General features: G+C 43.8%; 3 protein-coding genes across 5 annotated transcripts; 2 read left to right on the top strand and 1 right to left on the bottom strand.

The window, feature by feature from the left end:
* Window positions 1-66: 66 nt before the first annotated feature.
* Window positions 67-9448, bottom strand: sgca (sarcoglycan, alpha). Its single transcript, XM_066663953.1, has 6 exons — window positions 9404-9448; window positions 3262-3470; window positions 2582-2608; window positions 2146-2331; window positions 1249-1275; window positions 67-291 (listed from the first exon to the last, which is right to left on the bottom strand). The coding sequence occupies exons 1-6, from the start codon at window positions 9446-9448 to the stop codon at window positions 285-287; spliced, it is 501 nt and encodes a 166-aa protein (XP_066520050.1). The 3' UTR covers window positions 67-284.
* Window positions 8488-19803, top strand: rfng (RFNG O-fucosylpeptide 3-beta-N-acetylglucosaminyltransferase). Its single transcript, XM_066665728.1, has 9 exons — window positions 8488-8762; window positions 9760-10193; window positions 12932-12980; window positions 14205-14307; window positions 14857-15010; window positions 15284-15369; window positions 15858-16023; window positions 16514-16599; window positions 17378-19803. Exons 2-9 carry the CDS (start codon window positions 9846-9848, stop codon window positions 17442-17444), a joined length of 1059 nt encoding a protein of 352 aa, XP_066521825.1. The 5' UTR covers window positions 8488-8762; window positions 9760-9845; the 3' UTR covers window positions 17445-19803.
* Window positions 19804-20235: 432 nt separating this feature from the next.
* Window positions 20236-26522, top strand: dcxr (dicarbonyl/L-xylulose reductase). Of its 3 annotated transcripts, XM_066665226.1 has the most exons (10): window positions 20236-20383; window positions 20755-20799; window positions 21100-21164; window positions 22436-22539; window positions 23213-23367; window positions 23819-23861; window positions 23946-24045; window positions 24897-24961; window positions 25177-25294; window positions 26142-26522. In XM_066665226.1, exons 3-10 carry the CDS (start codon window positions 21113-21115, stop codon window positions 26243-26245), a joined length of 741 nt encoding a protein of 246 aa, XP_066521323.1. In that variant the 5' UTR covers window positions 20236-20383; window positions 20755-20799; window positions 21100-21112; the 3' UTR covers window positions 26246-26522. The 3 variants fall into 3 exon arrangements, with proteins under 3 accessions (XP_066521323.1, XP_066521322.1, XP_066521321.1); XM_066665225.1 differs by lacking the exon at window positions 20236-20383 and having other exon boundaries at window positions 20589-20799; XM_066665224.1 differs by lacking the exon at window positions 20236-20383 and having other exon boundaries at window positions 22436-22533; window positions 26142-26520.
* The last annotated feature ends 43 nt before the right edge of the window (window positions 26523-26565 follow it).

Below are 26565 nucleotides of genomic sequence, written 5' to 3'. Positions count from 1 at the left end.
GGAAAACACAGACAATCCTCTTCTGAAGTTGTCTTTGTTTCTAATACTTTATTACATTTTTCCTTTTGAATTTTGAAGATTTACAACACAACATGCAGCACCACACATCCACAACAGACCCTCTGGGTGGTCTACGTCATACAGATCTACAGCACAGTGACTATGTTCATAACGTCCAGGTCAATGGGTAAAGGCACTGAATAAATACATACAGTCCAGACAAAGGGAGGAAAAATCAGCTCCACCACGAAACTCCCTTTAACATGTTCCCGAGCTCTGTGCTTTCACTTCCTGAGACGCAGATGGAGAGAGAGAGAGAGAAAGTGAATGAGAGCAAGCCATAGGGATAGAGGCCGACAGAACAAGATAAAGCGAGAGAGAGGGAGGGGGAGATTAAATATAAACAATATTATTGTGGTTATTATTTCTATAAAAGCATCTCACAACAGACACAGCTCTGTCGCCCCTGAATGAACCTGCTTATGCTCCACAGAGCGGGTCCCCCCACATGGGGGCAGCGTTGATTAAAAAGTAAAGCTTTACTAGAGAAGCTCTGCCACATCCAGACCATTAGGGGTCAGTAGTATCACTGTTTTATAAAGTGAAGAAAAAACAAAAGACAAAAACAGCTGACTGCCCCTTTAACATGGTATAACTCAATCAGCCATAACATTACAACCACCTCCTTATTCTACTACTGCTCTACTGTGGGCAGGACCTCCACAGAGCAGGTTTGAAGGGGCAGAGCTACAGATGGACTACAGTCTGTAACTGTAGAACTACAAAGTGCACGTTTACAGTGGACAGTTGTGGCTGACAGGTGTGTAAGCAAGTAACAACAGTAAAGGATGTTATGGTGTGTATTGGGCGGCACGGTGGCGCAGCAGGTAGTGTCGCAGTCACACAGCTCCAGGGACCTGGAGGATGTGGGTTTGATTCCCACTCCAGGTGACTGTCTGTGAGGAGTTGGTGTTTCCTCCGGGTGCTCCGGTTTCCTACCACAGTCCAAAAACACACAATGGTAGGTGGATTGGCGACTCAAAAGTGTCCGTAGGTGTGAGTGAATGTGTGTGTGTGTGTCTGTGTTGCCCTGTGAAGGACTAGCGCTCCCTCCAGGGTGTATTCCCCGCCTTGCGCCCAATAATTCCAGGTAGGCTCTGGACCCACCGCGACCCTGAATTGGATAAGAGGTTACAGATAATGAATGAAAGAATGGTGTGTATTTATGGTGTGTCCACAGTGGTTTACCTGGGCAGTGTGTCCACGTTAGGCTCCCTGTGGAAATAAAGAAGTGATGAATTACTGGTAGCTACCAAAACTACTGTTTCCATGTCAGTGGTTATTTTCAGAGCATTCCTCTGGACCACTGAGGTCACTCTGTAGACGTCATGCCCATGTAAGGAATAATGTAAGGTCTAAGCTGGATTACTCTATAATACAAAACCAATTCAGTTCTATCATAGGGCCTGTTTACACCTGGCATAAAAATGTGTTTTTGGTGATTGGATCACGTTCAGATTTCATTTGTCTGCAGGAAAAGCCAGGTGTAAACACCCCGGAGATGCACTGTGATCGGACACATTCAGAGGTGGTCAGTGACAGATCTCATCCAAATTGAACACAAGTGTAAACAGAATGTGTTTTCCGTGTCCATATAGAGTTCTACAAGTGGAAACACATTGGTCGAGAGTGGGGACAGCGCAGGTGTTTTTCTGGAGATTGTCGAGACTCTGACCACCACAGAATCATCCCAGCAGCTGCAGACGATTCCCTGCCTGTTTTAAAGGTTTATCCCAGATGTTTGAGAGCGTATCACATACTTGGAGCAGGAGAGAAAGCATGTCTACAGCCGGTCAGATGAAGGAGAACGGAAATGATGAACACTGTTGTATGATTTTTAAAATCAGATGTCATCGGGTCAGACTGGGGATGCATTTTAATGACAAGTGTAAACAGTATCGGGTCAAAGTTAATACAATATCCGGATAAAAAACACAAGTTAATGTGTAAACAGACCCATGGAGAAAGACCCACAATTCCATATATGGCCATGACGTCCCACACAGAATGATGCAAGATCTCAGTGGATGGTTTCTGAAAGGAGCGCCCTCTAGTGTGAGACAAACCAAAGACATTGTGACTCACTGCTGAGCCATGATGAGAGGGATGTGGACGCTGTCGGAGGGGTACTGAGGGGGCGCTCTCTCTCCAGTGCGAGCGTTAAACATGGGCAGGGTGGAAAGAGGCTGCGGCGCTGCTGTGCGACCCTCCGCCATCGTTCGCAACTCACTGGTGTTCCCGTGGATGGTGTGGTGGTGGTAGAGCTGGATACTGAGAGATGGGAGGGTAGAGGAATGGAAAGAGAAGGTGGAGGTATACAAGGATTCAAACAAAGCACAGTAGTAAGAGTTAAAGTGAATGCTTAAGTGCATTTAATATCATTAATAAACCATGTTTTTTTTAATAATAAACTGGTCATGTGCTAATAGCCACGGCCTGGCCACTTTATAAGAAACGCTCTCCCATTGTGGAATAACAGAAAACAAAGCTATCAGATGAAATGTTGGTGATTTATACTTACTCCGGGGTCATTGCGTCTCGCTTCTGACTGTAAGAGCAGAATGAAAAAGAAAGTAAGTGCACGAACGCAGTCAAAGAAGCCCATGAAAACTTATTATTGTATTACACCTAATACATCAGCATTCACATTTTAACAGTTGTCAACAACAGCATCGTTTAGCATTTTTTCACAGTGCCCCATAATTCAGAAATACTCACTCACAGGACAGAGACAATGTAACGTTGTGAGTGTTTTGAGCTGCTAGCGAGCAATGAGTGCTGAAAGAGTAGATGGGGGAAGAGGTGGCATCCTAGCACCGGACTTGCGTTTATGTGAGAGCTAAAGGGTGGGGTTAAACCACATGAAACAGACAAAAGACTGAAGAAATTACAGCTGAGCTAAAACAACAAAAATGAGAGTGGAAAGTATAGAAGTGTGCTAAAACAAGAGCTTGTGTGTGCCTCGCTTGAAACTCCTGCTCGCTCGGAGGTGAGATGTGTGTGACTCCTTAATGTTTAAAGGAACAGGAGCTGAAACCTGTAGTTTTGTTTAAAAGGGGGAGAATGTGTTCTTTAATAGCTTTCAGTGGAAGTAAATGTAGATTTTAAAGGGAAACTGGTGTTTGTCCTGAGGGCAAAGGACAAGGCTGAGGCTACAAGGCTAATGCTAAAAACAGTACTGAAACGGAGGACACCACTTACACTCCCTCCCTCCTGCAGCACATGACGTAGGCCAGAATGAGGCCGAGGATGAGGGCGAGAATGAGGGGAATGATCACAGTAATGATGTAGTCAGGGATAAAGTCTCTATCTGGGGGTGAGTCAGGGGGGTTAAACTCCCCTCCCCAGGCCAGGACTCCTGAACCGACTGTAGGGGCTGGAGGGGGAGGCACAGGCCTCGACAGATCGATCTGACGGAGGAATAAAGAGAGAAGAAAAATTCAGATGTAGCTCAGTACATTTAATGTTTATAATATTTATAATGTATATACACTCACCCAGTCACAGCTGTGGACAGTTTTACACACTCACCCAGTCAATCATTCACAGCTGTGGACAGTCACTCACACACTCACCCAGTCACTCATTCACAGCTGTGGACAGTTTCACACACTCACCCAGTCACTCATTCACAGCTGTGGACAGTTTTACACACTCACCCACAAACTCACCCAGTCACTCACACACATTTGTGGACACTTTCACACACTCACCCAGTCACTCATTCACAGCTGTGGACAGTTTCACACACTCACACTGTCACTGATTCACAGCTGTGGACAATTTCACACACTCACCCAGTCACTCACACACAGTTGTGGACACTTTCACACACTCACTCATTCACAGCTGTGGACAGTTTCACACGCTCACCCAGACACACATTCACAGCTGTGGACAGTTTCACACACTCACCCAGTGACTCATTCACAGCTGTGGACAGTTTCACACACTCACCCAGTCAATCATTCACAGCTGTGGACAGTCACTCACACACTCACCCAGTCACTCATTCACAGCTGTGGACAGTTTCACACACTCACCCAGTCACTCATTCACAGCTGTGGACAGTTTTACACACTCACCCACAAACTCACCCAGTCACTCACACACATTTGTGGACACTTTCACACACTCACCCAGTCACTCATTCACAGCTGTGGACAGTTTCACACACTCACACTGTCACTGATTCACAGCTGTGGACAATTTCACACACTCACCCAGTCACTCACACACAGTTGTGGACACTTTCACACACTCACTCATTCACAGCTGTGGACAGTTTCACACGCTCACCCAGACACACATTCACAGCTGTGGACAGTTTCACACACTCACCCAGTGACTCATTCACAGCTGTGGACAGTTTCACACACTCACCCAGTCAATCATTCACAGCTGTGGACAGTTTTACACACTCACCCAGTCACTCACACACAGTTGTGGACACTTTCACACACTCACCCAGTCACTCATTCACAGCTGTGGACAGTTTCACACACTCACCCAGTCACTCATTCACAGCTGTGGACAGTTTCACACACTCACCCAGTCACTCATTCACAGCTGTGGACAGTTTCACACACTCACCCAGTCACTCATTCACAGCTGTGGACAGTTTTACACACTCACCCAGTCACTCATACACTCACCCAGTCACTCACACACAGTTGTGGACACTCACACACTCCATCCAGTCACTCATTCACAGCTGTAGACAGTTTCACACACTCACCCAGTCACTCATTCACAGCATTGGACAGTTTCACACACTCACCCAGTCACTCATTCACAGCTGTGGACAGTTTCACACACTCACCCAGTCACTCACACACAGTTGTGGACACTTTCAAACACTCGCACATTCACTCACACACTCACCCTGTCACTCAAACACTTACAGTTGTGGACAGTTTCACATACTCTCCCAGTCACTCATTCACAGCTGTGGACACTTTCACACACTCACCCAGTCACTCATTCACAGCTGTGGACAGTCACTCACACACTCACCCATTCACAGCTGTGGACAGTTTCACACACTCACCCAGTCACTCATTCACAGCTGTGGACAGTTTTACACACTCACCCACAAACTCACCCAGTCACTCACACACATTTGTGGACACTTTCACACACTCACCCAGTCACTCATTCACAGCTGTGGACAGTTTCACACACTCACCCAGTCACTCATTCACAGCTGTGGACAGTTTCACACACTCACCCAGTCACTCATTCACAGCTGTGGACAGTTTTACACACTCACCCAGTCACTCACACACTCACCCAGTCACTCATTCACAGCTGTGGACAGTTTTACACACTCACCCAGTCACTCACACACTCACCCAGTCACTCACACACAGTTGTGGACAGTCACAAACTTACCCAGTCACTCACACACATTTGTGGACACTTTCACACACTCACCCAGTCACTCATTCACAGCTGCGGACAGTTTCACACACTCACCCAGTCACTCATTCACAGCTGTGGACAGTTTCACACACTCACCCAGTCACTCATTCACAGCTGTGGACAGTTTTACACACTCACCCAGTCACTCACACACTCACCCAGTCACTCACACACAGTTGTGGACACTTTCACACACTCGCCCAGTCACTCATTCACAGCTGTGTACGGTTTCACACACTCACCCAGTCATTCACACACTCATCCAGTCACTCACACACAGTGGTGGACACTTTCACACACTCACCCAGTCACTCATTCGCAGATGTAGACCGTTTCATACACTCACCCAGTCACTCACACACTCACCCAGTCACTTACACACAGTTGTGGACATTTTAACACACTCACCCAGTCACTCATTCACAGCTGTGGACAGTTTTACACACTCACCCAGTCACTCATTCACAGCTGTGGACAGTTTCAAACACTCACCCTTTCACTCACACACTCACCCACTCACTCATTCACAGCTGTGGACACATTCACACACTCACCCAGTCACTCACACACTCACCCAGTCACTCACACACAGTTGTGGACACTTTCAAACACTCACCCATTCACTCACACACTCACCGTGTCACTCAAACACTTACAGTTGTGGACAGTTTCACGTACTCTCCCAGTCACTCATACACTCACCCAGTCACTCATTCACAGCTGTGGACAGTTTCAAACACTCACCCTTTCACTCACACACTCACTCATTCACAGCTGTGGACACTTTCACACACTCACCCAGTCACTCACACACAGTTGTGGACATTATCACACACTCACCCACTCACTCATTCACAGCTGTGGACAGTTTCACACACTCACCCAGTCACTCATTCACAGCTGTGGACAGTTTCACACACTCACCTAGACACTCATTCACAGCTGTGGACACTTTCACACACTCACCCAGTCACTCATTCACAGCTGTGGACAGTTTCACACACTCACCCAGTCACTCATTCACAGCTGTGGACAGTTTTACACACTCACCCAGTCACTCACACACAGTTGTGGACACTCACACACTCAATCAGTCACTCATTCACAGCTGTGGACAGTTTCACACACTCACCCAGTCACCCACAAACTCACCCAGTCACTCACACACATTTGTGGACACTTTCACACACTCACCCAGTCACTCATTCACAGCTGTGGACAGTTTCACACACTCACCCAGTCACTCATTAACAGCTGTGGACAGTTTCACACACTCACCCAGTCACTCATTCACAGCTGTGGACAGTTTTACACACTCACCCAGTCACTCATACACTCACCCAGTCACTCACACACAGTTGTGGACACTCACACACTCCATCCAGTCACTCATTCACAGCTGTGGACAGTTTCACACACTCACCCAGTGACTCATTCACAGCTGTGGACAGTTTCACACACTCACCCAGTCACTCATTCACAGCATTGGACAGTTTCACACACTCACCCAGTCACTCATTCACAGCTGTGGACAGTTTCACACACTCACCCAGTCACTCACACACAGTTGTGGACACTTTCAAACACTCGCACATTCACTCACACACTCACCCTGTCACTCAAACACTTACAGTTGTGGACAGTTTCACATACTCTCCCAGTCACTCATTCACATCTGTGGACACTTTCACACACTCACCCAGTCACTCATTCACAGCTGTGGACAGTCACTCACACACTCACCCAGTCACTCACACACAGTTGTGGACATTATCACACACTCACCCACTCACTCATTCACAGCTGTGGACAGTTTCACACACTCACCCAGTCACTCATTCACAGCTGTGGACAGTTTCACACACTCACCTAGACACTCATTCACAGCTGTGGACACTTTCACACACTCACCCAGTCACTCATTCACAGCTGTGGACAGTTTCACACACTCACCCAGTCACTCATTCACAGCTGTGGACAGTTTTACACACTCACCCAGTCACTCACACACAGTTGTGGACACTCACACACTCAATCAGTCACTCATTCACAGCTGTGGACAGTTTCACACACTCACCCAGTCACTCATTCACAGCTGTGGACAGTTTTACACACTCACCCAGTCACTCATACACTCACCCAGTCACTCACACACAGTTGTGGACACTCACACACTCCATCCAGTCACTCATTCACAGCTGTGGACAGTTTCACACACTCACCCAGTGACTCATTCACAGCTGTGGACAGTTTCACACACTCACCCAGTCACTCATTCACAGCATTGGACAGTTTCACACACTCACCCAGTCACTCATTCACAGCTGTGGACAGTTTCACACACTCACCCAGTCACTCACACACAGTTGTGGACACTTTCAAACACTCGCACATTCACTCACACACTCACCCTGTCACTCAAACACTTACAGTTGTGGACAGTTTCACATACTCTCCCAGTCACTCATTCACATCTGTGGACACTTTCACACACTCACCCAGTCACTCATTCACAGCTGTGGACAGTCACTCACACACTCACCCAGTCACTCATTCACAGCTGTGGACAGTTTCACACACTCACCCAGTCACTCATTCACAGCTGTGGACAGTTTTACACACTCACCCACAAACTCACCCAGTCACTCAAACACATTTGTGGACACTTTCACACACTCACCCAGTCACTCATTCACAGCTGTGGACACTTTCACACACTCACCCAGTCACTCATTCACAGCTCTGGACAGTTTCACACACTCACCCAGTCAACCACAAACTCACCCAGTCACTCACACACATGGAGTGTGTGAGTGTCCACAACTGTGTGTGAGTGACTGGGTGAGTGTATGAGTGACTGGGTGAGTGTGTAAAACTGTCCACAGCTGTGAATGAGTGACTGGGTGAGTGTGTGAAACTGTCCACAGCTGTGAATGAGTGACTGATTGAGTGTGTGAGTGTCCACAACTGTGTGTGAGTGACTGGGTGAGTGTGTACAAGAAAGGCCAGTCAGCTGTAGAGTGGATATATAAACTCTAGGAGTTGCTTTGCTGAAGAAGACGGACATTAACAGTAGGACTGGTGTGTTTATGTTATACTGTGTTTGCCGTTGAGCACAGTGGGGTCTTTATTTCTTAGAAAAGCCGTGTATTATCCTCTTCGGGAGCTTTGTATTCTGGTTTATATAAGTTATAGCATATATATGTCCGAAGTGTTGAGGATGAAGACAAAGGTGCTGAGCGAGAGAAGTACAAGTGCTCCACATCTGCTTTTCTGTGGTAAGTGAAAAGTTTCAGTCCTAAATCTTCCACAAAGCTAAGATTAACTTCTTCTTCGCCTTCTGGACAACTTTAACATCCTTAGCTGCCGGTTAAGGCTTTATTTTTAGTCCCTTTTTACTCGAAAACAATGCTTTTGGATTATTCATGAGCAGCTGCCTCTCCAGCCTGAAGAACTGCCATTGTTTTGGTTTTAAATACAGGTGACTTATTTGGAGTTTTTTTAAAAGAGCAATAAGATAATTACCACCAAACAACAACTATAAAGTTCAATATTTGCCATATTTACATTTCTTCTACAAAGTGCAACTCCTGTGAAGAAACCTATTTGCTTTGTCATCCCTGAATGAACCAGTTTATGCTCCATAGAGCGGGTCCCCTGCACGGGGGCAGCTATGTTTTAAAGGAACACTAGGTAAGATTTCAGACTTTAAACTGTGACTGGCAGCAGCAGAAGGACACTATTTTTTTGTGTTTCTCCTCTCTGTAACAGGGAGAATAGAGCCTTTGTCATTGCTATTCCAAGCTCAGCACTGCAGAAACCGCACTATGTAACCCTAGACGGTGTCTAGGAAACCTTCCTTCCTACCTCCCCTTCCCATGTACTAAAGCATCTGTGGCTTTATCGGTCCTGAAGGGACCTGTATATGCTCTGGAGAGCGGGTCATCCTCATGGGGGCAGTCATGTTTAAATAGCTTTCGTATAGAAAGCCCTATTTTCCACAAGGTGTCAGTGGAACAGCTGAGTTTTATCCTTTTGCAATGATTATTTGAAAGCTTACTGTAATGTAGTGAGTAATGCTACGCTACAGATTAGAAGAGTCAGTAAGAGTCTTGGGTAAGACTCCTAACATTGCATTGATCTACATCTTTACCAAGATTAGAAAATGTTGTATTCCAAATGCTGTAACTGTAAACACAGTATTGTTTCGATGGTAAAATTTCCCACCGTTACTTAACCATGTTTCACTTTACCTCTTCTTTACCACTTTACCAGGGCTCAGCTTGCTGCACTAGAGATGGCCACCGGAGAGAAGAGGTGGCCAAGCCCTGGCGGCTGAGCTGGCATTGAGCACCAGAAGAATGCATTTATCCCCAGTTGGCATCAGTAGACGCTGCTTCCTGGGATCTTTGGCCCTGTGTGCCCTGCTGCTGCTGCTCATTCCCACTTTACAGACTCCTCCACGCCAGGGGAGCTTCCCCCAGCCTCGGCCCCAACCCAGAGATGAGCACAGAGCCCAAAACGCCAGCAGTAATGCCAAAGACCCCATCCCCAGCCAAACCCAGGGTCCACGCATCTTCACAGGCTCTCGCTCCAGAGATCCCCTGGAGCTCAGGGACATTTTTATCGCTGTTAAAACCACTCGGAAGTACCACAAGTCACGGCTGCAGCTGCTCTTTCAGACTTGGGTGTCAGAAGCCAAGGAACAGGTAGGAGACACTTCTCAGTCCACAACATAAAGAGGACTAGATCGCTGCTGCTTATTATCGCCTTAAATACCTTTGTATATGAAGAGTGTGGTAAGCCGTTTGCCTTGCCCCTGTTATTATGGGACATATTCTCTCCACAGCCTTTTATACCCATTCAAATTAGACTTGTATACCCATTCGCATTATTCTGGTCCTGGACCGTGGAACCAGGTTCTTTTTTTCTTAGTCCCTGCTCGCTTTACCATTCCAATCAAGCCAAGAAGGTACTAAATTGTGATGTGGAAACCCTGCCGAGTGCTAATTGGCCAAAGAGACCTGTCAATCACTACAAAATTCAGAGCTTCAGCACAGACTCGCCATTTGTAAAATTTCTGAAATTACAGCAGACTCATAAAGGCAACTTGTAACATTCCCCCGAGGGGTTTTTGAAGAGGTTCAAATGCTCCTTGGGTTGGTGACTGAGGAAAATCACCAGAGAAATCCGAAAGTGCGACAAAGGAAACGTCTCTGTGAGAACTGGGGCGCAGAGCCGTGTTCAGTCCAAAAAGTCTCAACAACACGAGAATATACAATGAGTAAACAGCGCCTAACTTTACCAGTGGCTTTTTTGTGGTTGTCAAAGCCCACGGTTGTTGTTAGAGACACCTCACCAGCTCCGGCATAGGAGCAGAGTTTATGTCGTGCGGTTGCCAGATTGGGCTGTATTTCTACTTTCCTTCTCTTTTATTTCCACACATTCCACCTTCTTCACCAACTCCACCTCCTCCTGCTTCTCACGTGGGCATTCACGACATTCCCCGAGTGCTCAGGCCACACGCGAGGGAGATGCTTCTAGCTTATGGCCCCTGCACAGAGATTAGGAGGCAGCAGGAGCAGTGTGAATTGACATGGCAAATTTGTAAAGGTGTTAATGGGTGATGGCAGCTTGCGAGGGCCACAGAAGAGGGAAGGAAAGGCAGCTTCTGGCTCCATGCCTGGTTCGGCTGGTTTCAGTTAGGAGGGGGAATGTTTCTGGGGGATTGTTTTTTCACCCCTGCTTTAAGAGAGGAAGTTCCTCAGCAACCTGAGACCTGGAAACACGTGCGTCAATGTGATGTGTTTGCTTTCGCACAAGTACTCCTCTTGGAAGCTGAGGCTGAGGGACGTCACGCAGCCCCCTTTTTGAGGCCGGGTTCTGGGGCGAGATTCAGCTCTGGGGGGGTGTGCTGTATTCCTTCTTGAGGTGTTGTTGAGCATGTTGTGGATGTGTTTATAGCTCTCTGTTGCACGCTTAATGCTGACATAATCTGGAGAATGGAATGTCTTGCGTCAGTGTTAATGTTGAGAAACTGTTTCACCCTCAGGGTATTTCACAATCAGTTTTTTTACACCAGACGTTCGGTTACAGTCAAACTCAAGTAGCCATTTAAAGCAACATTGGGTAATATTTTTACCTAAAAATTCTAGCTTCAAAATCAGTTATTCATTGTTACTTTGGGCTCCGAACCTCAGAAACTATGTAACTCTTGGATAAAAGTAGGTCCCCCACAGAGCAGGTGTGATGTGGTGGGGGATCATTCTCAGCACTGCAGTGACACTGACGTGGTGGTGGTGTGTTAGTGTGTGTTGTGCTGGTGCGAGTGGATCAGACACAGCAGTGCTGCTGGAGGTTTTAGACCCTGTGTCCACTCTGTTAGACACTCCTACTTCCACTTTGTAGATGTAAATTCAGGTCTAAAACTATTAGTCAAGTGATTGTTAGTCAACACTTTATAATCTGAACAATTCAGCTCTAATTACACTTATTTTGTAACGACAAACACAGTTTATAATTTCAGAATGATCTCTGCTCTGCTTTGGGAAAGAGCGGGAAAATTTTTGAATGTTGAATTACGATTATACGTCCCACAAAAACACTTTAAAACTTAATTGTACGACTAATAATCAAGTGACTCCATATGGGACGCTGACCCACAGTTTAAGAGCCCGGGATTTATCTGGATTAGCTCCTTTGGAGAAGTGGACCTCTGTGTCTCTGTGCTTTCTATGCAGAGGGCATCACTCTAATGTTTAAAACTGTCTCTGCCTAGCACACGTCTTTCCAAACCACAGGAACTCACAGCCACTCCTTAATCACCAGCAGCCGCTCAGAAGACAGAGCGCTATTCAAAAACCATCTGAGGAGTACAGCACATTGTTTTACATCAGCTGAGTGTTGCAGCAACGTTTCTGGCAGATGGTGGACTTTCAGGGGGCTGTGCATTAAGCAATCGGAGTGTTTCCACTGTGAGAAATGACAGATCAGTCAAATGAATCTTGTGAAATGCTCTAGACCTACAAAGTTTTTACTGCATCCAGCTTTTCTCCTGAAAGGAAGCCCATTAACAGACATTGTCTTTCTTTGTTGCAGTAACGAGCTCCACTCTCCTGGGAAGGGTGTAAACTAGATGTTGAAAGACTTGCTGTGAGGATTTGATGCCAGTCAGCCACATAAATAGTAGTAAGGTCAGCTGATGTTGGATGGTTGGTCCTGGATCACAAATCATCTCAAAGGCATTAGATTGAGCTCCATAACCCCAAAGCATGCAAAAGGACTTTATACCTTAGGGGACGTTAGGCTCGTGTGTAGCTGCTTGTTATGCTTTGCTAATTTTCAGAACATAAAACTTCACACCTCTTTTTTCCTCCATATATTTTTGACACTAGAGTCATTGTATTTTAGGTCGGGGAGCAAACACTTATGCTTCTGTCTCTTTCAGACTTTTATCTTCACGGACGGCGAGGATCCAGAGCTAAAGAAGAAAGCAGGTAATGCATAATAACTTCTATTAAAAACATGTCCATATGTAAACATCAGCTGTTTAGCCTTCATTTCAGAATCAATTTTTACCTAAAAATTACAGCTTCAGAATAATTGAGTCTACACTGAACTGTAACAGGGAGAACAGAGCCTCTGTTGTTGCTACTCCAGGCTCAGCACTGTAGAAACTGCTCTATGTAACAGCCAGTGGCAGATGCTGGTCTTTCAAGGAGGGGAAGCTCAATTTCGGCCTACATCATAAAATGTCGGTTTATTTATATGTAAATTCTACCCTCCGTTCCTTTTCAAGAAAATGATCTGGGACCCTGTCGTACCAACAAGGCGTCTTTTCCAGGGACTTGACTAGTGTCCTCTCAATGGCCAGCAGAGCTAGGCTGCTTAAACGGCCTTGGCCCATGTGAGGTGTGTCCACCTGTGAGTGCATTGAGGAGCGAGGCGCAGAAGGTCTGTTTTTTAGCCGTTTTCGGCTTTTTATTTATTATTATTTTTTTTAATTTATTTATATTTAAACTCAGTGCTCTGTGCTCTCACATAAACACGGGTCCAGCGCTGTGATTGGACAGACTCAGACAAGGGGGCGCAGCACTCAACATCAGAAATGGAGCAGAATCAGAACTGTTATAATCCTGTTTTCTGACTTAAACCACACAGAAAACTGACGGGGGGGGGGGTCTTGTTTCGCATTGTGTGGGTTGGTGGACTCCAGATTCACACATTAATGTGCATAAGTACTGAACAAGGAATTATTAATATATCTTTTTATATATATACGCGGCACGGTGGCGCAGCAGGTAGTGTCGCAGTCACACAGCTCCAGGGACCTGAAGGTTGTGGGTTCGATTCCCGCTCCGGGTGACTGTCGGTGTGTTCTCCCCGTGTCCGCGTGGGTTTCCTCTGGGTGCTCCGGTTTCCTCCCACAGTCCAAAAACACACGTTGGTAGGTTGATTGGTGACTCAAAATTGTGAGTGAATGTGTGTGTGTGTCTGTTGCCTGGTGAAGGACTGGTGCCCCCTCCTGCCTTGCGCTCAATGATTCCAGGTAGGCTCTGGACCCACCGTGACCCTGAACTGGATAAGCGGTTACAGATAATGAAAGAATAATACTTCCCTTAAATTTTTATGTGGAGATTTTGTGGTGTAGGTTCAGTAAGTAGCCCCTCATCTCATCTACTGTTGATTTTATTTATTTATTTTTTTGTCTCTTATTCAAGGTGGCAACATCATCAACACCAACTGTTCAGCTGCTCACACTCGTCAGGCGCTCTGCTGCAAGATGTCTGTGGAGTACGACAAGTTCATCGAATCACAGAAAAAGTAGAGTTTTTTTTTATTTTTTTATTTTTTTTATTTTTTATTTTTTCCCCCCCTTCGCGTCCCAGAGCATTTACTTAGTCCATATACAGCCATCAAATACATGCACTGTCCATTCTCTCACCTATTCTGACCACACAGAAGCACTTTAGTTCTACAGTTACAATCTGTAGTCCACCTGTTGCTCTGCATACTTTCTGCCCCATTTCACCCTGTTCCTCAGCGCTCAGGACCTCCACAGAGCAGGTGTGATATGGTGGTGGATCATTCTCAGCGCTGCAGTGACACTGACGTGGTGGTGGTGGTGTGTTAGTGTGTGTTGTGCTGGTGCGAGTGGATCAGACACAGCAGTGCTGCAGTGAATCTGTACATCCCGAACTCCCTCACCTCAGTGGACAGGGTCCTGACTGTTAAAGTACAGAGTGGAAGAGGACTAACATATTGAGCAGGACATATGTATGTATGGATGTATGTATATGATGTATTTATATGATGTATTTGTCCTGTAATCTGTCTCTTTCCTCTTTGTCCATTCTCTCCATGTTACTGTAGATGGTTCTGTCACATGGACGACGATAATTACGTGATCCTCCCCAGTCTGCTGCGGCTGTTGTCATCCTTTTCTCACACGCAGGACGTGTACTTGGGCCGGCCGAGTCTGGACCACCCCATCCACGCTGCCGAGAGGGTCAAGAGTGATGGATTGGTGAGTCAGGGTCTTTAGTACAGGCAGTAAGGATAGGTTTAATCAAAAGATATAACTAAATTGTTTCTGTCAGTAAAGCGAAAAGAGAAGGACAGTACTTTTGTGCAGCTTTTTATTTATGTGCTAAAAGCACCCCCTTCTGGAGAATCTTCAGCCTGCTAAATAAGAGTGGTGCTTTACATCGAGAAAGCACATGTAAAAAGTGGTGGAACCTCCTTGACAGGATGTCAAAGCCATTGACCATCCAAACATGCCTGTCTCTTTATTTTTCAGACATCTGTCAAGTTCTGGTTTGCCACTGGAGGAGCAGGTTTCTGTATCAGTCGAGGATTAGCGCTCAAGATGAGTCCATGGGCAAGGTACAATGAGTTTTAAAATAAACATCCTCTCTGTTGATCTTTTAAACTCATGTATTTTTTATGAAACAGTATATGCTGTGTGAATGTCGGGTTTATACTATAAAAAAATATTTTAATAATCGATTCATTCTAATGGTAATTAATATCAATTAGACATACTGAAAATAGCAGTGGATTCTGGTGATCCCTTAAATATGCTCCTTCATTTCTTTAAATGTGACCATGAATGTAAGAAAAAATTAAGCAGGATCAATGCTATTTTTCACTTAAATATTGAGAAAAAGTTTCACATCATGTTACATGGTCATTTTGTGGTGAATCCTGTGCATCCTCAAATCCCTCCTCTCTAGTGATGTCTTGCTCTTCAGTTTATTTTAATCTGTTTACTTCATCACTGGAGAGTTGGAGTAGAATCATCCAATATATTGTGTATCAATACTCCCACAACTCCCTGCTGATGTTTTTGGATGATGTCCTGTTTGTTGTAGTCTGGGGAACTTCATCACCACAGCGGAGAAAATCCGACTCCCCGACGACTGCACCGTCGGCTACATCATCGAGGCTTTGCTGGAGGTTCCGCTCACTCACACTCTGCTCTTTCACTCTCATCTGGAGAACCTTCAGAGACTACGCACTGACAGCATTCTCAAACAGGTCACTGTCCCATATAGTCCCACTGTCCATACTGGACTGTTTTCACTTTCCGCCAGGTAAATCAGGTCCTGGTTCTAAAAGCGGGTTCTTGTTTAGTGGCTGTTCTCTCGTGGTTCAGAGCAAGCCGAGTAGGCGTGTAAACCTTGCAGAGTGCTGATTGTCCAGAGAGAGTCATCAGTCTACGCCACACAATGCAGACGTCCAGCACCAAAACTATGCCCACTGCCAAGCATGGGCTACAATGATGTAAATCCCACCACCATTTGGCTGTGGATGGAACTGTGTTTTCTGCAGTGATGCAGCTCCCTCTAGTAAATTTTGGGCAAGTTAGAGTGGTGTTTGTGACTTGGATCTTATTGTTCAATATCAGAATCTGAACGATGTTAAGTCTTCATAGCAATGTGGTGAGGCATACAGCCTCCCACAAGAGTAGACGTGGTTACTTTAGCCTGTCTTAAGTCTGTGTGATGTGGATTTGCCTTTCCTATAGGTGACCCTGAGCTACGGTGGCTTCGAGAACAGGAGGAATGTGGTCAGTATCGCTGGAGGATTCTCGCTGGCTGAAGATCCTTCGAGGTAATCAGATAAAACTGACTTTTGTGTCATAGTGTATAGTGGCATCAGAGTTTATATTGTTTTAGCATCACTTGGCTGGGGTGGGATTGTGGGGAGCATAGGGAACAAAGCCTAACTACTGCCTTTAGCAGCGGCTACACTAGACTTCACAGGAGAAATCAGTCATGTTAATACAGTTAGCAGTGGTCATTTCAATCAACATTTAATGCTGATGTCATATCTACACTCTGCACAGTTTACGTTTGGTGAACTCGCAAAGTCAAGTTCTTGACCAATGGCACTTCTGCTTTGGCCACAGCGATCTGAGGGGGCGGGGCTTTGTACAAAAGTACTGTAGATGGATTAAATCCCAACATTAGCCGTGTGTAAGCAGGAAATTGGGACAAAAGAATAATTTAAAAAAACCCAGGGACTAGTTCGCGCTCAAATCTGTGTGACATATTAGGTCAACATCTAAGCAGGGCGAAGCTTATAACTTCATGAGGCTTTTTTGTAGGATCTGACCTGAGGAATCGGGGGTGGGGCGGGGGGAGGAATTTTATTTCTATGTCACATGAGGCAGGAGATTTGGACCTAGACCCACTGTGTTTTGCTATAACACCACCATAAGACCAATCCGTGTCATTTTTTATTTATAACACCACACTTTGGCACTCTATCTACGTGGTTACTGCCACTAGCTAAAATGAAAAATTTGATATAAGGGCTGTTTATTACCACTGACTTACTGAGGTTTTGTTGTCTTTTTTTTTTTTTTTTTTTTTTTTTTTATCCCCAGGTTTAAGACAGTCCACTGCTTCCTTTACCCTGAGACTCGCTGGTGCCCTCACAAAGTTCGCCACTGACCTCTGAGTTCTCCTCATGTCGTCTTCCAACTCCTCCTCCCCCTTAAAGGGACACTTCAGTGTTTTTAATCTAATCTCCATCTGCTGCGTCTTTAATGATCGATCTCCAGTTAATTATTCCATTTATTTCAATTGCATTTGACGACTGGGGCAATTTTGTCGTGTCAGGCTTTCGGAGCAGATACATTTCATTCTGCAGTTTCCTTGAAGATCAGTAATTAAGTTCTGTATTAAGTTCCTGTGTGGAGTACAGTGGACTTGCGTAGGTAAAGGAGCGGTTATAATAACTGCCTATTTATCAAGGTGATTAATGTTTATTGCAGCCCTTGAATGAACCATTTAATGCGCCATAGAGTGAGTCCCCACTGTGTTTAATGCATGCTCTGGTTTAGTGCAGAATCTCTGGTACATCCAAGCCATTAAGTGTCAGCATAACAGCTCTTTTATAACACAGATATAATTACAGGAAATATATATTGTTTGTTTAGAATGGTACGTCATTGTAATGTACGTCACAGTAAATATGGAGATTAAACACTAAATCTGTGTGCTGGCTGCTGCAAGGTTCGCTGTGATAGTCTGTGAGCGTTTACGGACAAAGCGGCAGATAGAGGTTAGATTTAAATGAACCAGATTATTCCTTCAGTGTCACTGTGGCAGTTTACCGCTCTAGTATTTCGTACCTGATGTACAGATCCCTCTCCAAAGCTGTGGTACGGCGTTATATTGTATTTTATTTTTTTATAAAGTCTGTGCTCATGTTAAAATGTTTGTTTGCAGGGTAATTTATTACACTTTCTTTTTCCCTGAACAATTCTTGGTCTGAGAATTATGAGACATACCAAGAAATGGAGACATTTTTAAATCGGTTACACATGCTGGAAGGAATTTCAAAAGCAGCCAGCCATTAAGGGGATGGTATGATGGTTTTTATTCCACTGTTGTATCCTGAATTTGTGAGCCTCCAGCTGAAGTAAACCTCAGACTCAAGTCTGTAAATTAGGCTGAACTGCAGTGTTCCCATAAACAAGACCTCAGTTAAGACTGTAGTTGGGTCTCATTTAGTCTTGGAATCCGGTTTAGAGTCTAGAGTTGAGGTCAGGGATGGGAAAGAGTGCTACACTATGCAGTCTGCCAGACGTCTATTCTGTTTTTGCACAAACAGTTAAAGTCTCTTCCAATTCTGCTACAATACTGTATACTCTACTTTATAACTGAGAGATAAACAGAAAGTCCACTGATTCGAAATTCTGTCTAATTCATAAATAATGCTGGATTTGTTGTGTTGTATACATGGAGACACCTGGTTCTATTGACTTCCACTGGAACCAACCACTGCACACCAGAGTGCTCTCCATCACTTTGTTTATCTCCCATACACTGAATTATGGGGGAAAATTTGAAAAATGGGTGTGAATCACCTTTCTACAAGGAGTGCATTTTGAATCCACCAGTCACTACATTAGAATGAATGAATGAAAGGCATTACTTGCAAGGTTACGTCAGTGTGGAGGCCCATGCTTCAGTAATAAACAAACTTGCTGCACCAAAGTAAATAGCACTGTGTTTTTAACAGAAGAGGAGTTCATTTAAAAATGCTGTTCAGCTTTTCCCAAAATAGCACTTCAGAAACAGTTCCTCTTAACATCGCAAAGCAGTTTTGAGCTGTCTGAGTCCTGCCAAAAATTTTGTTTTTTTTGTAGAAGATGCTCTGTCTCCTATGGAAGCCCATTCTGACCACGAACAGGAGAAAACTAATGTTGTTATCCTCCATCTCTGGTTCTGCCATACAGCTCTATACAATATGGGTTTAGTTTTAAAATACAGACCAATTATGTCAGATTGTCAGATTTGTATTTTGAAACTGAAATAATAAAATTCTCAGGAAATAATTGTCTTACTAACTTGAGATTTTGACTGTTTATGACTTCCTGCCTTGTGCTTAATGACCCCAGCCTTTCTCTGGACCCCCTCGACCCTCACCAGGATGAACAGTTTCAAAAGATGAATAAATAAATACATTTCTTTATTGCTTTTATTAATTTGGGATATTCCAGGATTGTAAGATAAGTAGTTAATTATTTTGATGAAAATAAATGATTATACTCTGAACATAGACTTTAAAAGGCAAGTGGTCTTTGGCTGGAATAGGCTTCCATAGACTACATATATTTCTTGTTTATGCAAAAACATGTTGCTTCTCACTGCAGGTCAGTGGCACACGTTTAAACACCAAAAATCAGGCTTCACTTGTTTGGATTCACCAGTAGTGACTTTACTGTCTGAACCGGTTCCCAACAAGAATGGAGCCTAATGCAAATGCTTCCCAGATTCTGTTATTAATTTGCTGTTGTTTTCTGTCCTCTTTTTCCTTGTGAATAAATCTTGTTGCTTAATCGATCTCTTATTTATTGCTTTATACTTTTATTGGGTATATGTAGGAAATGTCTAATCAGTGAGTTATGCACACACTACTTGTATAATCACCATGGAAAAACACTGTATAGTATATGGAAATGCCATGGAGCAACTGCAAATGAACCTATAAAGCCCCCTAGAATGGAGCCGTTTCCATACAGCATCTGTGGGAAGGGTTGGAGTGTTTGTTTGTGATTCAATACTAATCATCAAACATCAGCACCTGACCTCACTGATGTACATCAGGTGAAATACCATTCATTTTTTACAGCAATGTTCCAACATCTAGGGTAGGGTCTTTTAAGTGTGTTAAAGTTTGTGCCCTTATCTAAGCAGTGCCCTTTCTCCCTTTTTTCATAGGTTCACCCAGTTCAGAGTTCTGAATAACTGCAGGGTAAACACTGGTTAACCACTCTGCTCAATAAAATCCAGAGTTTTTCTCCATTCAAAAACTCACTGAGCCAGAATTCTACCACAGTAAATCTACCATGTAAATGGAACAAGACGCCTAGCTCCACACAGTAATTATGTATTTTATTTAATTTATCCTCGTAACCGTCTCCATCAATGGAACCATGGAGACGTCTGATGAATATCAATCTACACGTTTCTCAACATCTAACCAACTTAAACGTATACACTCCATCGATGTGTTTACATATTAACCATGTAATTGCACAGATTTCTTAAAAATGGGTGGAATTTCCCTTTAACCCGTGAGTTCAGATGTAGAGAGCAGTACAAACTTCATCCAGCTGTGTAGATTAGGCTATTTATTGCATTTATTATCACATTTTTGGTAATAAAATGTGTACTACTGTATTGCGGTGAACATAATCCCGTAGTTTTAGCCTGCTGTAAGCATTTTTTGTGCGCGTTAACTTTATTACAGGGTCATTTTACACACAGTGAACTTCGCTCGTCTTCTGGACGAAAGGTATGTTTTTTTTTAAATGTTATTTTCTTAATAAGTAGTCACTTTCTCGCAACATAACAGCAGTTGGCTTCAGTTGTATCGATTTTAAGTCCTGTAAACAAAGTCTGTATTTGGCTTCCTATAGGAGTTTTCCGTTCCACCTTAATTGTTTCGGCGGTAGCTCTCAGACGCCTGCACTATTTAAGGTGGAACGGACAATTCCAAAAAAATAAACTGGCGAATTGGAACGCGCCGGAATGTACTGCTGCGCTATTTAAGGTGGAATTGAAAGTTAATCCCAGTTTTCGCTTAATTTTTAAGGTCGCAGAGCGCTATGGAGATCACGTTCACTGGGAAACGAGCTCTGGTCACAGGAGCAGGAAAAGGTAATTCACTACAAATACTCTATTTTGTAGCACTTTGTACAGACATTTTCCTCAAAACAGCTTTAAATTAACTACTAACACTTGTTTACACTAATATGTTTTTAACAAAAAATAACTTAAAGTGGAAGATGGTAAATGTCCCTCAACTATTTTCTACTGCCCCTGATAATGTTTATTGAAAAGAAAACCACCGTTGAGAATCAAAATCTATTTGATCACTATCAAGTGAACAGTATCCTACCTACACACTATAATATGTATAAAAGTGTGCACCAGATATTTTGTTGTGAGGACCAGAATGTTAGTACGGATACCTGCTGATGACAAACATTCAAAACAAATAAATGTTTATGAATTACATAACACATTAAATATATCCTTCCCACATTTTATTACAGTGTTCCCATGACTTACTACGTCTTTCAAACAACTTAATTAACATTCAGGGGATGTCAACAGGGCTTTATATATGGTGCTAATTTTTAATAGTATTTAGTGCTCACCTTAAATTATCTGGTGTTCATTATATATTTTATGTTTACCAAAAATATCTAAAAAATAACAAAATAAAAGTCAGGATATTTTGGAAGCTCTGTACTCTTCGTCGTGCACAGTTCAGTCAAAATAACAAATAATTTATTAATGAATTTGTTATAGTGTGATAATAAATAAAATATTCATGATGAAAAACAGTTAAAATATGGGGAAAAAAGTAGCTTTTTAGGGCTTCTGTAAAATGAGTTTTCCCTTCTCACCACACCTGTTCCAGTTCATGAGGAGCGTTAAGCTGGAGTAAGGGATTTCTCTGAAAACTTACTGAAATATGCATCCTGATAGCCATCAGTAAATCAAGTGCTCTGACAACATAAAGAAAAAAAGTTCTTGTCTAGATTTACTTTAGACTGAGTGATATGATAGGATGGCTTACCTGCCTGTCTTCTACATCACTCTCATCTGACGGGACATGTGGAGGGGAGTTGAGTAATAAGGGATTTGTGAGTTGAGAGTGGTAGAAGACTGGAAATATTAATCATTGTAAACTTCTGGACCAGAAGGAACCCATTTGGACATTGCTCTGTTTACGTATGTTTAAACTTTTTTGACCATTCCGTCTTTTGACCAGTCTCCTTTACAGTAAATCTGGGACACATCTGGGTTAATGAACCAAAACTGAACACAGCTGCAGTGCAAAAGTTTAGGATTTGGTTCTTGTGGTTGCCAGATTCTGCAGGTTAAATCGGTGCTGTTTTTGTGTTTCTGCTCTTCTGCAGGAATCGGCCGAGCCACTGCGATCGCTCTGGTGCGCTGCGGTGCTGAGGTCATTGCAGTCACACGCACCAAAGCAGATCTGGACAGTCTCCTGCAGGAGGTACAGGTCTGATTTATACAAAGCCTGCACATGGACTGTTTATCATGTAATTCCAAAAAAAACATGGATGCTGAACTCTATAGTTCACCACAGAGGCCTCAGTGAATAGGAAATAAATAAGATTTTTAAAAAGTGCATAAAAATTAATAGTTTTTTTTAAATCTTGTCTTGTAATTTCTTTTTAATGTGTCAGTAGAAAGAGGTCTCTTTGAGTCAGTGTACTATTAATGTGATGAATTTCAGAGTGGAAACAGGACATTTGGAAAGACACTAATGTGGGCGGGACATGATTTTATTCATAACGATTTGACTGTATGTTAAAAAGGTGGATGTTTCCAGACGGTTCAGTCTTCTCGTTGATTGGTCGGTGTGGTGGCAGGGGCGGGAATATGTGATTCAGTATTGGATAATATAATTTCTCCACATTTTGTTTATGCTGAGTGTCTAAGAAACACAGATTCAGACAGAGGGGGTTTCATACTTCACCTAGGTAAGGAACCAATCACGTCAACACACAGGGTGGAGCTTTCCAGGTTTAGGGTGTGCCATGTAAAAAAACAGCTCAGACCCAGGTCTCCTTATATGGGCATAATACATAAGGATGATATGACTTTAGAGACCTGTAGTTTATGGAAATTAATGGAACTCCACTAAACATTTTTTTTATTCTTGTCCCCAGTGCCCTTCCATCCGTCCCGTGTGTGTTGACCTCTCAGACTGGGACGCCACAGCGACTGCCCTGAAGGATATTGGGCTGGTTGATTTATTGGTGAATAATGCAGGCTGCGCTAAACTACAGCCTTTTCTGGAGGTCACACAGGACCAGTTTGACATGTAAGATTTTATCTTACTGAATACAAGACCCTGTTCACACCAGGCATTAAACTGCATCCTGGGAAAATGGTGAAAATCTGAAATAGCCTGCAGTGAAACGTGAGCAAAAATTCAGCTGAATATTTCTATCTGGAAACAGATGCCGTGGAAGAGGGAAGCATTCGCACAGCGCTCCTTCTGAACACAAGTGGACACTCGACACTCTTATTTAAAAAAAACGTGTCAACAGCTGTGCATTTTTGCAGCTCCTTGTGAAGGATTAGCCCAGGCACAGGTTATTGCCAGGTGTGAGAGAAAGCATCTAAAGGAGGAGACAAATAATTTTTCCACCGATGTTTAGGAGAATTTTAGACAAACAGCTGAACTACAGCGCAGATACAGCAGAGTGACTTGGCTGAGATTTCAGGTGGAGCACATGACTGCTCTGTTAAAACACACCTTGTAATTGCAGGTCCTTCAACGTCAATGTTAAAGGTGCACTGCACGTCGCACAGGTAAGAAAATAATTAAATGTCCAATTTCTACAGTAAATGAGGAAGGCATTGCCTGAACATAAGTGTTCATTCACTTTACCATAGATTGTGGCCAGAGGGATGAAGTCCAGAGGAAGCGGAGGCTCCATTGTGAATGTGTCCAGCCAGGCAGCTCAGTGTGCTTTTAAAGACCATGCAGTTTACTGTGAGTTAAACACACACAGACTGACATTGCATCACTTTTTATGGGTTCCCAGCATGGGGCTGTGGAGCTGTGTTCTCTCCAACCAATACCACTGAAATGAGTGGAGCTAATCGTCCAACATTAGCACCTGACCTCACTGATGTGGCTGAATGTCATCAAATCTTCACCGCAATGTTCCAGCATCTACAGGGTGGGCCATTTATTTGGATACACCTTAATAAAATGGGAATGGTTGATATTAACTTTCTGTTTGTGGCATATTAGTATATGGGAGGGGGGAAACTTCAAGATAGTTGGTGACCATGGTGACCATTTTGAAGTCGGCTATTTTGGATCCAACTTTTGTTTTTTTTTCCAATGGGAAGAGGGTCATGTGACACATCAAACTTATTGGGAATACTGGAAGCCTGTGCTAGCATTTCTCCTGCGGTGTTGCTATCAGTGTGTGAAGAGTGGGAGAAGAGGGTTGCATTGACAATCCAACACAATGGGCAGCACCTTGAACACATTTTATAAGTGGTCAGAAACTTGTAAATAACCCATGAAAGAATAAAGTTACGTTAAAACCAGTTTGATTTGTCACATGGCCCTCTTCCCACTGAAAAAACAAAAGTTGGATCCAAAATGGCCGACTTCAAAATGGCCACCATGGTCACCACCCATCTTGAAAAGTTTCCCCCCTCCCATATACTAATGTGCCACAAACAGGAAGTTAATATCAACTACCATTCCCATTTTATTAAGGTGTATTCATCTAAATGGCCCACCCTGTAGTTCAAATCCCTCACAAAGCCCTGTTCTCTCCTCTTAAAGCATCTGACAGGGACACTGTGCTTATGGTCTTCTTGTAGGTGCCACCAAAGGAGCTCTGGACATGCTGACCAGGGTGATGGCTCTGGAGCTGGGGCCGTACCAGGTGTAGTTTTGGATTTTAGAGTTTTATCTGCATGCACTTTAACCTTGTCATTAATTAAATTAATGGCAAAACTCGTTGCTTAATATTCCTTGTCATTTACATTGAACATTATTATTGATTGTTGTGTGTTTATGAGCCTTAATCAAAACTTATTATATATTATTATTAGTGTTATTATGAAGAATATTAATATATTTCACCTTTAATGTGTGCAGATTCGAGTGAACTCTGTGAACCCCACTGTTGTGATGACGGACATGGGTAAAATAGGATGGAGTGACCCAGAAAAAGCCAAGACCATGACCTCACGCATCCCTCTGGGCAAATTTGCTGGTACACTATTGAGATATATGTGCTACAGGGGCTTTAAAACAACAGCTTGCACACTGATCAGCCATAACATTAACATTTGTAGTTCTGTATGCTCTGCATACTTTGTTGCCCCCTTTCATTAACTCCTTCAACGCTCAAGACCCCCACAGAGCAGGTGTGATGTGTTGGTGGATCATTCTCAGCGCTGCAGTGACACTGACGTGGTGGTGGTGTGTTAGTGTGCTGGTGCGAGTGGGTCAGACACAGCAGTGCTGCTGGAGTTTTGGACTACAGTGTAAACCTGTATGGTTAGTGGAGCTGAGAGAATGGCGGACAAGTGTGGGAGCAAGGAGGTGGTTTTAATGTTATGGTTCATTGGTATATTGTTAAACTACTAAGTAAATGTTAATTTAAAGATTACTAGTCACAGCTAAGGGCGGCACGGTGGCGCAGCAGGTAGTGTTGCAGTCACACAGCTCCTGGAGGTTGTGGGTTCGATTCCCGCTCCGGGTGACTGTCTGTGAGGAGTTGGTGTGTTCTCCCCGTGTCCGCGTGGGTTTCCTCCGGGTGCTCCGGTTTCCTCCCACAGTCCAAAAACACACGTTGCAGGTGGATTGGCGACTCGAAAGTGTCCGTAGGTGTGAATGTGTGTGTGTCTGTGTTGCCCTGTGAAGGACTGGCGTCCCCTCCAGGGTGTATTCCCGCCTTGCGCCCAATGATTCCAGGTAGGCTCTGGACCCCCCGCGACCCTAAATTGGATAAGCGGTTACAGATAATGGATGGATGGATGGATAGTCACAGCTAATAATCAGAATGGAATTACCATCTAGGTCTGTATCGACAGTGTGTGTTTGTTCTGTTTTTCCAGAAGTGGAAGATGTGGTCAATTCCATCTTGTTCCTTCTCAGTGATAAGAGCGCCATGACCAATGGTGTGACCCTGCCAGTAGATGGAGGCGCTCTGGCCTGTTAGATCTTCACCTGATTTTATCGATGTTGAGCGCACAGCCCTCGTGTGGTGTCTTCTGTCCTTACACATGCTCATAAGCAAAGGTTTGACCTAATTACATGTGCTGTTGATTTTCAAAGTGAAATAATTACACCCCCCTCATTTCTGTGATGTTTAGAGCTCAATAACCATATCAGGGAACATGTAAATAACACCAAATGCTTTACATTTCCCCGCGATATTTTTAAATCTAGCAAATAAACTTTGACTGAGCATTAAAATGTGCAGAAGTGTGTTTTCTTTAGAGGACATTTCCTCTTATTTTTCAGTCAGAAAATCAACTA

The sequence above is a fragment of the Hoplias malabaricus genome, chromosome 3 (assembly GCF_029633855.1).
Source record: "Hoplias malabaricus isolate fHopMal1 chromosome 3, fHopMal1.hap1, whole genome shotgun sequence".
Classification (NCBI taxonomy): Eukaryota; Metazoa; Chordata; class Actinopteri; order Characiformes; family Erythrinidae; genus Hoplias; species Hoplias malabaricus.
This window is presented reverse-complemented; position numbering and strand designations above follow the sequence as displayed.

Excerpts from the sequence above, each read along its gene's own strand:
- dcxr (XM_066665226.1), top strand. The coding sequence starts at position 21,113 with ATGGAGATCACGTTCACTGGGAAACGAGCTCTGGTCACAGGAGCAGGA. Across the intron at positions 24,046-24,896 it reads TAAAGACCATGCAGTTTACT|GTGCCACCAAAGGAGCTCTG; the intron begins GTGAGTTAAACA and ends GTCTTCTTGTAG. Across the intron at positions 25,295-26,141 it reads CCCTCTGGGCAAATTTGCTG|AAGTGGAAGATGTGGTCAAT; the intron begins GTACACTATTGA and ends CTGTTTTTCCAG.
- rfng (XM_066665728.1), top strand. The coding sequence starts at position 9,846 with ATGCATTTATCCCCAGTTGGCATCAGTAGACGCTGCTTCCTGGGATCT. Across the intron at positions 15,370-15,857 it reads AAGATGAGTCCATGGGCAAG|TCTGGGGAACTTCATCACCA; the intron begins GTACAATGAGTT and ends TGTTTGTTGTAG. Across the intron at positions 16,024-16,513 it reads CTGACAGCATTCTCAAACAG|GTGACCCTGAGCTACGGTGG; the intron begins GTCACTGTCCCA and ends CCTTTCCTATAG.
- sgca (XM_066663953.1), bottom strand. The coding sequence starts at position 9,448 with ATGACTGCCCCCATGAGGATGACCCGCTCTCCAGAGCATATACAG. Across the intron at positions 2,609-3,261 it reads TGCTGCAGGAGGGAGGGAGT|TCAGAAGCGAGACGCAATGA; the intron begins GTAAGTGGTGTC and ends CTGCTCTTACAG. Across the intron at positions 1,276-2,145 it reads CCTCTCATCATGGCTCAGCA|GGAGCCTAACGTGGACACAC; the intron begins GTGAGTCACAAT and ends TTATTTCCACAG.